Consider the following 15825-nt stretch of genomic DNA (forward strand, 5'->3'; position numbering starts at 1 on the left):
CTCGTTTGTGGCATGTAAGAGCATAGAGACACTGTTTGTAGACTATTCTGTGACTGTGTGTAATATTAAGGACCAGACTCAGTTGCTTAAATGATCCAGTTCCTAAAATAAATTAGATATGACAATGAATTACGACTTCCTGAATGCTTTTTTATGATTTGTCTGCACAGGTGACTACATGTTCCTATGCCCACTTTCACTAGGCTGAGTTTTTTATACAGCAGAATGGTGTATGTTTGTACAGTGAAATGCTATTTGCACAGTAACATCTATAGTGTTGAAATGGATTTTTTTTTTCCTTTTCCTAAGATGTACTGGGAAATAAAACTCAAAGGATATGGCAAGGGGTAAAACAAATTTTCATTTATATTATTTATATAATAACTTTAGTAATATTGCTATATATTTCCATAATGTATACTACTATTTTATTTAATAATGCATACAGGATTAAATTTTAAACATTAGGTTCAGATTCTGCCGAACATTATAAAATAACTTCCTTAAACGTAGTGATAGACAAATATTTCCACATAGTTTTTATTCAGAAATAAATACTGTAATGCAAATCAAAATAACAGTTTTATTTGACATTTGCTGATATGTTTAAGGAGTGAGGGAGCTGTGTGTGTTTGTTTTTTCTTTCCGGAAACAAAACAGAGATTTTTACTGAGTTATATGTAAAAGTGTTGGCTGAACCTGTTTAACCAAAATCTTATTTTTAAAAAAGAGGTAAAAACCAGCTGTATTACAGCCTATTTTATCTTTTGTCCTAATAGATACTCAATTAAATATGTAGGCTGTCACTGATCTCAATATTGCTGCAGACAGAAAACAGTATTGGAAGAGTGCCTTTTGGCTATTTATGTATTTAATGGATGAATTTTGTTTGTTTGTTTCATCCTATTACATGCTGTTGAAGGACAAATGGAGATTAGGAAGGAAGAAAAAATTAGGTCCCTTTCAGTAGATAATCATAAAAAAGATCAACTATTTGTATGGCCTGTAAGACTTCTACAAAGCTTTGTAATGCTGATTATCTAAGATGTTTCTTAATATTCTCAGAATTATTTTCTATTAAGGAATATAAAAATTCCTTAGTTAATGAAAGCATTATTGAGTGAAATTAAGAAAAATCCATAATCTTCACAGTCTCTTAATAGATCAAATAGTTTAACTTGATATCAAGTCAATAAAAATTTGGTCTCCATTGCACCAAAATAGCTTGCATAATGACACTGTATTCAGCTTTCAACTTCATTGGGTTTAATTACTCCATTAAGGAGAAGAAATATCTCATCAAATAAGAATGCAACATTGCACTTTTCAAAGGACTAATATATTTTCAATATCCGTTGATTTTATGCCAGTAAGAAGTTAAGAGAGACAGAGGAGGGATCATCCTTCAGATGTGTTTCTTCCACAATAAATAAATAAATACAGACCTATGACATCCTGCTTTTGCTCTGAAATTATTTCAACTCAGCAATGTTTCAAAACCACAGTGCTTTTTTACTAAATAGATTTGTGTAATCTAAAGATTGAAAGAAAAAAGAGACATCTTAAAATGTCTTGGGATACCTTGTTTGTTTTGTGATAGCTAAAGTATGATTTCTGTTACAGTTGGCTAGTTGCTCAGGTTTCTTTTTACTAGACTCTCCCAAGCTATCAGAAAACTCAGTAAATTGGGTGGGCGTGTGTGCTAGTTTTACTGACACTTTGTCAGCCTTCAGCCTGACAGCTTTAAAGGAGATTAAGTTACCCTCAGATGGTTGCAATACAACACACAGTAGTTTGCCATCAAATGATTTGTCTTTGGAAAAGGATGGTGCTCAAAAATGATTGTTTAAACATCTTTTTACACTTTATCCACTGCAGTTACAGATCACCTCTGATGATGCAATTATGATTTAAAACAGAGAACTATAGAACAAATAAACTCAGTTTTTGAAACTAATTTTATGTGTTTGGATGGATTAGTTGTACCAGCATGTTTTTAGAACAAGGTAATTCAAGTTGAGACAAAATAGGAGTTCATCTTTCTAGAATAGAATATCATTATTTCAGCTCAAAAATAAAATTTCTCTTAAACATGACAACTGTAGGAAGTAGCACTTTTGAACAAGCAAATAGGTCTATAACTTGATCCTCTCCCTGTGAGCACAAACACTTCAGACTGTGTTAAATGTATGGAGAATACTGCAGCATAGAAGCACTAGCATTTGGCTGTGCTGTCATCAGGGAAATTTCATGTTCTCTTCAAGCCTGGAATTGATGGCCAGAACAGGCAGGCAAGCATCAACATAGTTGTAAAAACTGGTTTATTTCTTAAAAATAAATACAAAAATATAAATATAAAACATTGGCAGATAGAATTTGATGAAATGAAGTTGCACAAACTTTTTTTTTTAAACCAGCTGCATATTACACTTATTAACACCACGTGTACATTTTGTTTTAATTTTAATGTACAGAACAGGACATATTGGATTTTTTCTTCTTTGCCATCTTAAAAGCTGCATTTGCAAGGATAGGACATGTACCTAACAGAAGCGGCTTGTACATGAGGTTGCTTAAGGGATTATCACCCTGTTCAAATTTCTGCAGATATTGTTTATTTTACTTACTAAAATGGACAACACTGAATTTCCATAGCTTTGGCTCTTGGAAGGTGATTAAATAAAATGCTGTATATATTCCAAGTGGCATCCTACTAGAAAGAATGAATGACATTAATGGACAAATTTAAAACAAATTTTAAAAGGAAACCATTGTGCTGAGTGGCAGGAAAATTTTCCTGAATGTTAAATACTGTTGAGTGCAGAAGGTGTCTGTAAAATTACTTCCGCTCAAAGGAAACAAAAATGTAGCTTACTGTAGGTTAAGAAGTGTCTTTGTCACTTTCTCCTCCACCATACATTTCAGCTAGCTTATTAAACCGAGGACCCCATTCTCGGAGGTAATCATAGTTTTGGTCTCCTTCGGTCGTACCCGACTCTAAGGAGCTCAAGGATTCAGCTATTGAATCATTTCCTTCATAGGCATAGGTTGCAAGCGAGTCATACGGTGGTGCGGAAGGATCAGTATCATGCTCTTTTAGCCTTTGGTTAATGAAATCTCGGACATCTGTGTTATCTGGTGCTGAAGGAGTCCTCCGTGGTACAAATAACGTTTCAGGGATAATGTCTCGTCGAAGCTTCTTGTCTTCGATAGCTGCAGGATTCCTCAGTGTGCCAATATCAAAGGCTTGGGTGTCTTCCTCTCCACCGCCTTCATCGTTATAACTCACAATGTTGTCTCTGATGTCCTCTTTAGAGAGGATCAAAGGCTCCTTCTTTCGTTGCCTCTTCAGAGCAGCAAACAACACCACTATAACTTAAAGAGAGAAACAAAGAATGGGTAAAGATCTCCATTTAACAATTTCTTAGTAGCAAATCTATCAGGTACAAGAACTTTATTTCAGCTACGTTTCAGCAATTCATTTCTGTCTAATAAATGGATAAACATCTCTATCTGCATTATGGTCGCACAGTAAGGTCTATATCAAAATGCTATTTTGCACACACATTGTGTGCTCTGCCTTACAGAACCGTGAGCTTGAGTACATGCTCCTTCCGTAACTTTAATGAGTTTTAAAATAGCTAGGTCTGTTCTGAAGATCTTTTCCCTTTTTTAAGCTCAAAGTATACTGTTAAGAACTGCTTTTGAGGTGAATTATAGGTCATTAAGTGATTTTCTGAAAGCCTCAAAATGGAGGTTTTACAAAATTTACAATTTTTTTTATTACAGCACAGAAACCTCTGGATATACAGTGCTTTAGTATAGTAAAAATACTATTTACTGGCATATTCTGTGTGAAATAGATACCGCTTGTTGACTTTAGATAGTTATTTAAATAAAAAAGAGACATTCCCTCAAAAAAAAATTAAAATGAAAGCCATGACTGATTTTTGATTATGCTATTCCTCCTTTCTGATCTTCTTTTTAGGACAACTTAACGAAAGAACAAAAATTAGATTCTGGTTGCACACTGATAGTTTTAACAGTCTGGGACTTGAATTCTTATTTACAATGTCTAATTCCCAGACAAACTGATTTTGCCTTTTTTTTTCTTTTTGTTTTAAGTTGCAGTTAAATTCTTCTTGCAAAATCCATGATCAGTAATTTTATCAACCTGCATAGTTTTGTGAAATGAGTCAGGCCTGAAGCATTTGTTCATGGGGGGAAAGATGCATTTCTTTTTCTTACCTAGCAGGATAATGATGCAGAGGAGAATGGCAACCAGTGCCCCTGTGCTGAGGCCAGCAGGGAGGAGCAAGGCCTCAGCGTTGCAGGACTGCATGTTCCCCCGGCTGTCACAGGCACACACTCGAATGGTCAGCGTGCCAGTGCTGCTCTGGATCGGGTAGTCATTGTCTGATATCACCACTGGTAGAAGGTAAGTACTTATCTCATGTCGACTAAAGCCATTCCTTCTTGTCAAAATTCTCGCGGTGTTATCTAGATCGATTAAAATATACTGTTGTATAGTATAAGAATATAAAAAGTGTATCATTTATAGTACATACAAACCATCATATTTTACATCACTGGTAGCATTTTGAAACTGTTCCTGATATAGTGATAGCTCTCTTTTCCTAATGACATTTCCATTTGATCAGAAAGATATTTATAATTTTTTATGTACATCTGGCCTGCTCCTCTGTGCCTCTGCAGCACCTTCGAGTGTGATTTGAAAAGAGGATTTTTCAAAGCTTAAAAATGTTTTATAGATTAATGTATGCAGTGCATGACACAGTTCCAGTACAGGGCTAAAGCCCTGAGATGAAGTGGCCAACTGAGAAAAAATAACCTTCCACTACACACTGTTCAACAAGCACTCTGTTTTGAAAGATTCTTCCTATGGATCTTCTGTGACAACACCCACGGGAATGCTATCTGTAAACAGTACGAGATTTTCCACACCAAAACACTTTCAACATACTCTAGGACAATGAATTATGTACCTTACCACATGGAGTAGATTTTTTGGGGAAAAATTGTCTTAGGAATTCATAAAATGTAAAAGATGGCAGGTATTCCTGCACACTTTTGAGAAATGAATTTACTAAACTGTATTTGTAGCAGACAAATCTTAGCTGTATGCAGTATACCTCAGCATCAAAAGCTGTTCACTGAGTGGCCAAGGGAAGGAATGAATAACGGGGAGAGACTATTTCTTCTATTGTTAGGGCCACAGCACTAGAGCGTGAGCCATCACTAGAGTTGCTAACTTTTTAGTCCAAAAGAGAGAAAATACATATTTAGTCTCCGTTAGAAGAAAAATTTAATTTTTATCATACTTGTGGATCTCTTGAGGTTGGTGGTTAGCTATCTTGCCAGCCACCTTCAGGCTGAATTAAAATAACCCATGTGCAAAAAGAAAGAAAATAATTATGCATAGAAAAGAAATAACAAGTTCTATACCTCTATACACTCAGGACCTAGCCACCAGGTTATAATCTCTCTTTAAAATATTAAATGATATATTTTTTTCATAGTCTCTATGATGTGAAACACAAAGTTTTCCTGTATTGCATCCTTTCATTGGTTTGGGGTATTTGTATGCTATTTGTTTTCACGCAACATTAAAAACTATGTGTCTGACAGATCTTTAAATACCTCTGCTGCTGGGGATTTTATAAGGTACCAAACAATTTGATTTCAGTTCTTCACTTTCCCTACTGTTAGAAATTTTTTCTCTATCTAACCTAAAATTTCACATGTTGTTTGCAGCCTATTACTTCCTGAAATCCTTATCAGGAAAAGAGGATTATTCTCATTGCTTTTTTGCCTTTAACACATTTGAAGGTTGGTACCATGTTTCCCCTCATTTATTTCTTCTGTAATCTAGAGCCCTCTCAGTTAGTCAGACTGATAATGAAGGCCAAAATGGGTGCATAGTCCCCCTTCCCCAAGAGAATCTTCTGAAAATTTTCTCAGATAAAGAAAGATTGACAAAGGATCAAAAGAAAAGCCAAAGTGGCTATGCGCTCAGAGCCAATTATTTTCATTAATGGTCAGACAGAAGCCAAACAGAAGACCAGGGGAGTCAGAACTATATGACAGAAGGCTAAAGTGAAAAATCTGAACTTGTCAGCTGAAGCCATTTTTTACACCTTTTTTTTCTCCTTCAGTCAAGCATTTCATCTGGCTACTCACCCCAAACCAACACTTTTACTGATTTTCTTTATAATATGTTTTACCCCATTTTTCCCATGATAATTTTTGCCTCCCTTACACAGATGAAAATGCAGAAGTCCTAAATCACAAACATTCAGGTAAAATTATTATTCTTGCTAGCAGCCACTTCAACGGCTTCTCTATGTATTGATAGACATCAAAAGCAAATATATTTCAGGAATGTATGCCAGACAGCAAAGATAAAACTCCTTCCCTGGAACAGGCATGAATTTTACCTTCATTATCCTGAACAGTGAAGTTTGGGTTAACAGCAGCTAAACTGAAGAAAAATTTTTGTCCACCAAGAGGGTCATCTTTGTCTACTGCACTTATGGTTTGAATAAGCTGCAGGAAAAAAAGGAAGCAAACAAATGACAAAAAAACCAAATGCACCTAGGTTTTTGATACAGCTGTCTGATTACTTTAAGCAGACTAGAGGTGTTAAGACAACTTCATATTCAAACTATGCACATATTGACTTAATACTTAATCTGTAGAACATATTAACAGAACAAATGTTAAACAAGCGTATCATATGAGTTTTTCCAACAAAAGCATCCATACATGTTTCATGTCGTGGTACATGTGCACGTGTAAAATGGCCACCTTAGTCCTCCTCTATTTCTTCTTTCTAATACATATTTATATATTTTTGTAACTACAAAGAGGACTAAATTTGCCAAAAATACCTTTATCTTTAGCCTAGGTTGTTTGTATTCTTCACCTCTGATCCACCACTTTAAATTCAAATCAACACCTAAGACAGGAATTCAGAGGATATTTTACATTTTTGTGATAAAAATGGTATTTTATCAAATAGAGGATTCTGATAGGGAAGTCAAAGTTTCAAATTAAATTTCAAAATAAAAACAACCAAGATTTTTCTATTTATTAGTATAGCAAAATATACCAATAAGATTCCTGAGATTAAAAATGCCAGTTAGAATATATATATATATATTTCAACTTTTGCAAAACATTGTAGCATACTCTACAGATGCACCACCTTAGAGTGGGATGAGAATCTGGTGTCACAATTCGCAGAGTAAGCTGCATCAGGTCAGTTCAATACTTGGATTGAGTGCTTTCTGCAATGCCTACAAAAAAGTTTGGGTATTTTGGGGGGAAGTAATGGCAAGCCCTTTATCAACATTTGTTTATCTGTCAGGTAAATGGCTTTTTTTCATTGACGTTTCTGTACATAAGTGTGGCAAAATGTCATTTTCCAAACAAAATACAATTTTTGACATCTGGATTGCTTTATTTCAGAGTGTTTTTTTATACTATAACAATAAAAACTGTACCTATGGCTGAATTTTTGTGCATGCGTGCATGAATGTTCAGTTATGTTCTTAAGTTTAACTTCCAAAAATAGGTTAATCTTTAGCCTAGGTCGTTTTGATTCTTCATTTCTGATCCATCATTTTAAATTGCAATGTTTTTTCAAGCATGGAATTACATCTAATTTTTGACACTACTCCTTCCCTGTGGCATACTTGTTAAACCCTGTTTGTTTTTCCCCTTCCAATTCTTCCAAGTACAGCCATTTCTCTTCATATCACAGCTTTTGTCAGGACTGATCATCTTTAACATCAACAATTGCAATGTACTCCTGTTTGCCTTAACAAATGCATGATTAACTCCCAACTTCTCTCTTGTACATCCAGAATACAGCAACAAATTTCTTCATGAGACAAGGATTTGATTTCTTTTAATACAGCAACTTGCTTGCTTTCTTAACTGGAGTTTTGTCTTTCTCTAAATTTTTTTCTCACATAAACTTCCAATAACATACTGGATGAAAAAACAGATAATATAAGCATAGAATATTATTTGTTTTTAAAGAATGAAGCTTTTAATTATTTAGTGAGTAATTAGCAAATAAATCTTTAGAGATTTTTGCAAAATTAAGTCAAGAAAACACTAGTTCATTTTACTTCACAAGTGGAGATCATGAATGCAGTCAGTTGTTGGTGTTAAGTTGATGAAAATCAACTCCTCCACTTCTGTGTCCATACCCATAGTTTAAAAGGAGTATGTAGAATTTTTTATAGCTTAAAATCTTTTTCTGGTTTACAGGGATTGTTCACCTACTATGGCACTACCGACCAGTGTCCCTTGGCATAACAACAAACAGCAAGAAAATATCTCTTATTAATTCCCCCAGTCATCATTTGTTAGAATTATAACATCATAGCATAATTCAGGTTGGAAAAGACCTTTAAGATCATCTAGTCCAAATCTAACACTGCCAAGTCCAACACTATACCATGTCCCTAAGCACCACTTCTACACGTCTTTTAAATACCTCCAGGGATGGGGACTCCACCACTTTCCTGGGCAGCCTGTTCCAATGTTTGACAACCCTTTCAGTGAAGAAATTTTTCCTCATGTCCAATCTAAACCTCCCCTGGCGTAACTTGAGGCCATTCGCTCTCGTCCTATCACTTGTTACTTGGGAAAAGAGACCGACACCTTGCTACAACCTCCTTTCAGGTAGTTGTAGAAGGGAGGTTGTAGTGAGGTGGGTGTTGTAGCAATTGAAGTTCTCTGGGAACTTCTCTGTTCAAATACTTATCATGTTTAACCTTATGATGCATTTTGCAAGCAAATTCAGTTAATTTGCTTACATTAGGGATAAAAAACCAAAACTTGCTGTGTTTTTTTTTTTTTTTTTTGTTGCAAGCATCATTTAAATATTAAAATGTAAGGATAATTCAAAAATGCCAGCAAACATTTGGCTGACTAAATATTATGCAGTTTCAAGTTACTTGCTGATACATTTCTTTAAAAGGCAAAGTTTTAAGGATGATCATAGTGAAGCAACGTGTTTAGATACATTGTCACATTTACAGCACATCTAAATTAAATTGTAAAATACATCACAAACAAAAGCATGATTCGTTTTGCTATTCTCAATGAGAACCTAAACTTTTAAAATATTTGTAAATTTTTTTGCAAATGAAGATATTACTGGAAATTCACATGGGAAGTGCATTACTAGCTCCTTTGCAAATGAGGCCACGTACACATTCCAATAGAGCAAGTAATCATCTCCTGTGTGAGCCTGGAAAGTTCTCCTTGCAGTATCTTTTGTGCTCTTTCAAGGCCTGTACGTAAAGCAAGCTTCAGACAACACATGGACACAACATACAAATGAGGAAGGGGGAAAACAGATTCCTCCTGCATTGCTGGGAAGCAATAAAAGTACAGCTGTAGGCCATAGTCAATGATATACATTGTTTTGGTGATTTCTTTGCTTGCCTACTCCATCTCTCTTGCAATTATAGCAGTATCACAGGTTTGGATGTCCTAAATAGGACATATTTGACTTGCTGATTGTTGACTTGAGCAAAAAGAGTTACCACAACTTCTGTCTGAGAGTAGGTTCAGGTCTGGAATCCCTCTCATCTGCATTCTTTTTTTTTTTCAAAATAGCTCTGTTGTACTTGTTTCCTTCACCCTCCTCTATTTCATCAGTTGTAATCAAGGTGAGGAGACACTGAGGATCCCAGTGTGGCACAGGGAATTTTGTTTTCACAATTTTTTCAGACTAGCCATTTGGACTCTAATGGATCTGCCTCTTCTCCAGGACTTCTCTAATCAAGACTTGGGTTGGAGTCAGACCTTTCCATCCCATAGTATCTGTATCAGACAGTTCTTTGTGTTTGACTCTTCCTTTTGTTCCCTAGTGCAAGCAATTACAACATGTGACAGAAAGTGTTTCCTAAGACTGATACACTATATTATCTTCTGGACTTTCAGTGTATTGTGCTTGCTGCTCTATGTCTTGTTCCTCTAGTATTCCAGTCCCAGCCATCTTGGGGCACCTTATGGATTTCATGAAAACGGGTCTTTGTTCACTCAAATTTTTAATTATTTTCACAAATCTAACCACTTCAGGCAGACTGTACCACATTCTGACAGGTAAATCCAATGACTACAATTTTTATCCAGTTATTATCCAGTTGTTTGTGGGCACAGAACTGATAGGAGTAATTAAGATTGTAACTAACCATGGGAGCTTATTTTGCACGAGCTTTCCCTTTTGCACAGTTGCTAGGCAGCCACTTGCAATAGTATCTGTGTTTTACCAAACCTGGACTCATTCTTGAAGCTTCAAGGACCAATAAAGCCTTCAGTATACTAGTTTTTAGCCATTGCTTGCTTGACTCTGAACCTCTGGGCCGTAATTGATGGCAGAATAACTACTTAGAGTCTCTTAAATACATGCAAATCCACTTGAAGAAAAAAGAAACTTCTTACTGGGTACACCTCTTTATTTGCAATCAATATGTACATTAGTAGCCTTTTCCATTTCTCAGTGGCTTTCAAATATAAACCTACAATTAAGAGGATTTGAAATGACAGAGATTAAACTCTACCTTAAAGGTCATCTACCACCCAGTGTTACACTGTAAATACAGGCAATGGGTATTGCAGATAATCTGCTACTGTTAATGTACTTTTTTTTATTTCTTAGTAAAACTGAACAATACTGAATCATTAAAGATTTTAGTTCTCAGTTTCTTAAATTTGTCTATACCATTTTGTACTATGTTTTTAAAAAATGTAATTAAACAAGCGGCAGTAACTATCCAGGAAAGAAGTACTTAAGTCTCATTAGAAAATCCTGTTTGGTTATAAGGGACCCTTTGAAGTAGGAAACAAATATGATTAACTTCTACTATCCCCCTGTCTTTCCATGAGAAACTGATTTAACAAACCAGACTTTCAGAAAGAAAGTGACAGACTACCAGGAAATAGCTATTTGTCTGAAAAAGTTTAGAAGTTATCAATACTATTCCAAAAATGAAAATCTGGGAAGCCTTGTATTTCCCTAGAATTGCCATAAAATTATCTTCCATAGCCTTTATAGCTTAAGTATCTATATTGGTAATTGTACTGACACAAAACAGTATTAATAAACTAAGGGGGTTCTTAAATGACGTAACATATACCAGTACGTATATGATACTCACACAAACTTATTTAATGTTGGAGTTTTGACAAGAGGCAAGCCTAGTTAGTATTCCATTGCTCCAGGCAATGTGTTCAAATACATAAGTTAGTGTTAGTCCTTCTTTGTTCTGTTTGACTCCCATGGGACAGGGCAGGGGGAGTGGTTTTGGTCTACATCAACCCCCCCCCCCCCCCCCCAAATAAACAGAAGATGAAAGCATTACATTGCATGTTTTGCATGTTATTTGCTGATGATACTAGTAACTATATTAATGCACTATATCTTGTTTTACACATGACTTCCTACAGTGTTGTTTTCCTCTTAGACCAATCAACCATGGGATACCCCCATTACACCCACAGTAAGTTGCTTCTCCTTGCTAGCAATGCCACAAAACACTAACAACTGCAGGGAAGCCAAGGTTGTTACTCTGTCTGAAAACAGCCAGGAAAGTAAGGGCCCAAAAGTAAACAAAGAGGGTTGTTAGCCACTAAAAAATGATAAAACAGTAGAAACAAGTTTGCTGTGTAGGCTGCTTATTCCAACAAAATTCACCCTTGTGTTTGGTAGGTCCACTCTGAGCATGAGTTCTACCCACTGTTTAAGAAAATGTTTATTTTTTCTAAAACACAGTATATATTTGCTTTTAAATTCTGTGCAAAGAACAGAAAATATGATGTGCTATTAAGAAAAAAAAACCACAAATATTTAGAAACCCTATATTGATTTGCGTTACAAAAACTTTCACTTACCAGAGTAAAACAAAGGAAAACCTTGAGAGTTCTTGAAAAAAAGTAAAGCAAGAAGAAAATTCTGATACTTCTAAAAACACTGGAAGATATAAGATCTATGGAAATATACTGAAGGAACTAAAGTAAGAATAAAGAGATGGAAAAGGAAAGAAAAAAATATTCAAGTAAATTGACCACAAATTGTAGTATGACAAAAGAAATGAGGGAGGTGCAAAAAACAAAGAAAACATAACACTTCAGGATCAAATGATATAAGAAAGTTCTATAAAAAACATCTAAAATAAAGGGGAGAAAATTGAATTCCTAGAAAATGAAGCAGCAAGGAATTTAGATTTTCAATAGATACATATTTTAGTTATTTTTTCAATAAAAGGAATAATGATTAGAAAGACACCTGGTGAATATAATGAGGAAATTGCTGGAAATAAAAAGATTCCAAAAGCCATGTTTAAGCAAGGTTATGGTAGGAAAAATGTCCCTGATAAAGTTTTTTATATGGGTCAAATGAGTTGGTAAGAAGAGGAGCAACATAAAAAGAATTGGTTCAAGAAACCTAGTGTGTATATATCATCTATGCTGAATTAAGATATAGGAAAAAGAAAAAAAGAATAAATCATATCTTAAAATGTCATTGAAAGAGAATTCATGATGAGCTAGACTGATTTATATAACATTGGGATATATGAAAAAGGAGTGGGCATGTATAGATTTGGTAAAATGAAGGCTAATAACAGCAAGATTGTAACAAACATGCTTAGAGACCCAAACAGATGAAAACACAACTTTCCTCATTACTTTTGAGGCTTTGAAAGGTGCAGGGAACCATGCTGTTTACCTACTGCCTACCTCTGACTCAGGCAGGGAGTCCTTAGGAGAAAGGACACGATCTTTGAAAGGACCAGAACACCACTGGACACCCATGACAGTAGAGGTCTGTTAATGCAAGGCCTATGTGATTTGGTATATATTTGTTACTCAATATTTCTAAATTTTAGGTATATAACCCCCCAGAAAGACATGTATATATATATTACAATGACCAGAGTAGGAGAAGATGGTGAACAGCCAAAGGGAAATAAAAGAAAACAAAACAATTTCCCATTTAAACATCACAATATATTTGTGGCAGGTGCAGGTACCCAGGTGCTGGCAGCAGCAGCAATGGGGGGTGGGGGGCTGCAGGGGCTGCCCCGTGCCGGACACAGCCGGTTCCAGCCGGCTCCAAGGGCCCCACCGCAGGGCACGGCTGAGCCCCTCAGCCACGGGCGGGCGCCTCGGGGAAAGCCTGGCTGAGAAAGGGCAAAACGCTGCCCGGCAGCCGGGGCTGAGGGAAACGGTGTGAGAAAGAGCCCTGCGAGCCCCGGGGGGAGAGCAGGAGGAGGGGAGGAGGTGCTCCAGGCGCCCCAGCAGAGAGAGAGATGCCCCTGCGGCCCCTGGAGAGACCCCGGTGGGGCAGGTGTTTCCCTGCAGCCCGTGGGAAGGCCCCAGGCTGGAGCAGGGAAAAGCGTGAGGAGGAAGGAGCGGCAGGGAGGAGCTGTTATGGGCTGACTGCAGCCCCCCATTCCCCATCTCCCTGTACCGCTCAGAGGGGAGGAGGTCAAGGAGTTGGGGATGAAGGGGTGAAGGTGAGCCTGGGAAGAAGGGGGGGTGAAGGGAAGGTGTTTTAGTTCTTTTGTCTTTGTTTCTCACCATCCTACCTTATTTTTAACTGGCAGTAAATTAAACTAATTTTCCCCAAGCTGAGTCTGTTTTGCCAGCGGTGGTAACTGGTAAGTGATCTCCCTGTCTTTATCTCAACCTATTTTCTTCTTCACCTTATTTTCTCCCCCTGTCCTGTTAAGGAGGGAGGGAGTGGCTGGGTGGGTACCTGGCTGCTGTCCAAGGTCAGGTCATGCCTTCTTTTCTTTTGGCAGGTCTTTTACAAAGGAAGAAGAAGGGCCCCTCTTCTGACCATTACTATAAGGAAAGTGAATATGTAGAAAAAATATACTCAGCTTCCATGTAAAATCTCTCTAAAGTAGGACTGACTTCTACTTTCTACACTGATTCCTGTCTTTTACATTAGAGGATCTTTGGAGGCTGGCTGCTGAGCTGCCAGGGGTGTGGCAGCTGGGAGCTGACCAAACCACTGGGAATCCATCTGCCCAGATGCCCAGCTCCTGGCTCTTCCCACCTGGGAGTGGAGGACAGCTGAACTTCTTTGTGTACAGGACCGCAGCAGTCCGAGCATTTCACTCCTTTCTTCCCCTCAACTTCTACTGAGTCAGCCTTGTATAGCCCACATGAATGCCTGTCTCCCCTTAATGCCATCACACCAAGATTGTCCCCAGTTTTGGGGGGTTGAAAGAAAAACCGCCATCAAAATGGCATTCTGCCACAGGTGCTGCTTGTTTGTAGCTTGAGCTTTTTGGAACAGGGTATTCGCATTGTTTTGAAGGTCATGGTACAATCTGACATCAACAGTAATAGCAAGGAAATTGCTTGAATTTTTTTCCTGAAAAACAGGAAAACAAACACAGGCCCTTTGAGTCACTCAGACCCCCAAAATTACAATTCATAAAAAGTACTCTCCCTCTCTCTCTTGCTATATATATGCATATATGTGTCTGTGTATATGTATACACACACGCGCACACACACATATATATTGTGTGTGTGTCTATAGATGTAAGTATATATATGTGTATATATATATTTTATATATACTTCTATATAAATTAAGTAAATGGAAGTTTTAAGGGAAAATAAACTGGAAAACTCTAATATTCATTAAAATGTTTGTCAGTAGGAGATAGGAAATATTTAAACGAATATCACAGAATTTGTGACTGATGAAGTATCATAATAGGTTCAGTGATCTAATGGAAGAATTAAATTTGATCATGGATCAAACATAATTATGAAAACTTGAAAGGAAAGAAAAATAGCAGAAATGGGGGAGGACCTAAACTTAGAGAACCATGTTCATTATGGATTGATTAGATTCAATCCCTCAGGACAGACTGAATTCCAAAATAACAAATCTTATTTATGATCTACCAGTAAGCAAGAATAATATAATTACATTTGAATTGATTATTCATGTTATCCTACATTGCATTTTTTTCTCTTCCTGTGGATTGTTTTCTTTAAACAATCATTTGCAACTCAGATTTTAAAAAAAAAAATTTATAGCCCTTTGAGTAAACCTATTTTTTTTATGAAGGAGACACTACTGAGCTCTATCACAATTTAAATAAACATTTATGGGTACGTGCACTTATTTAGCTTCTCATTTATTAGTCATAAATGATTAGTGTGTTTTTTTTCAACTTTTTAACTGACAGCCTTTTCTGAATGTAAACAGAAAACCAGTGTAATGCAGAAGTAACTTTTATATTTATTTTTAAATTATATTGACCTCAATATTCTAGATAGCTCAGAAAAATAAAGTTCCTGAAAATGTGTTTGCATGAAAATATAACTGTTCTATTAAGCATTTCCTGTATCCTCTATAGTTAGCAACCTGGACAGAACAGATTCCAAAACCTCAAACAGGGTAAGAGTTGTGGATTAATGCATTTTGATTTTTTTTACCTAGGAAATTTTCTGTGAAACTGGAAGAGGAAAATTCAGTATTCTACTTTTCCAATTCTTAATCCATATCTCATATTGAAAGTGATTAAAATATTATTTTAGCATTTATAAAAGACACTACAACTGTCAGAAATTCTAGATGTTTAGCCAGTCATTTCTATTTATCCAACAGCTTGAATTATCTTATAACTCTCGTAGCAGACAAATGCCCTTGCTCAGTACCTTCAGACATTTTATGCATTGTAAGTTTAGGCCTTTAATCCTCTGTTCTAATTTCCCACTGATGTTACTTTAGAAAGAATGGCAAACTGA

At 36.3% G+C, this 15825-nt stretch overlaps 1 protein-coding gene across 10 annotated transcripts in view; it reads right to left on the minus strand.

The window, feature by feature from the left end:
- Positions 1–460: 460 nt before the first annotated feature.
- Positions 461–15825, minus strand: part of CDH10 (cadherin 10) — a 112051-nt gene continuing 96686 nt past the window's right edge. For all 10 annotated transcript variants that reach the window (XM_076330381.1, XM_076330384.1, XM_076330385.1 and 7 more), the window contains 3 exons: positions 6459–6567; positions 4249–4500; positions 461–3375 (listed from right to left, as the gene is read on the minus strand). In XM_076330381.1, coding sequence (XP_076186496.1) covers positions 2882–3375; positions 4249–4500; positions 6459–6567 — 855 coding nt within the window. In that variant the 3' untranslated portion in view covers positions 461–2881. The remainder of the gene's footprint in view (positions 3376–4248; positions 4501–6458; positions 6568–15825) is intronic.

This window comes from Aptenodytes patagonicus, chromosome 2 (assembly GCF_965638725.1).
Source record: "Aptenodytes patagonicus chromosome 2, bAptPat1.pri.cur, whole genome shotgun sequence".
In the NCBI taxonomy this organism is placed as follows: domain Eukaryota; kingdom Metazoa; phylum Chordata; class Aves; order Sphenisciformes; family Spheniscidae; genus Aptenodytes; species Aptenodytes patagonicus.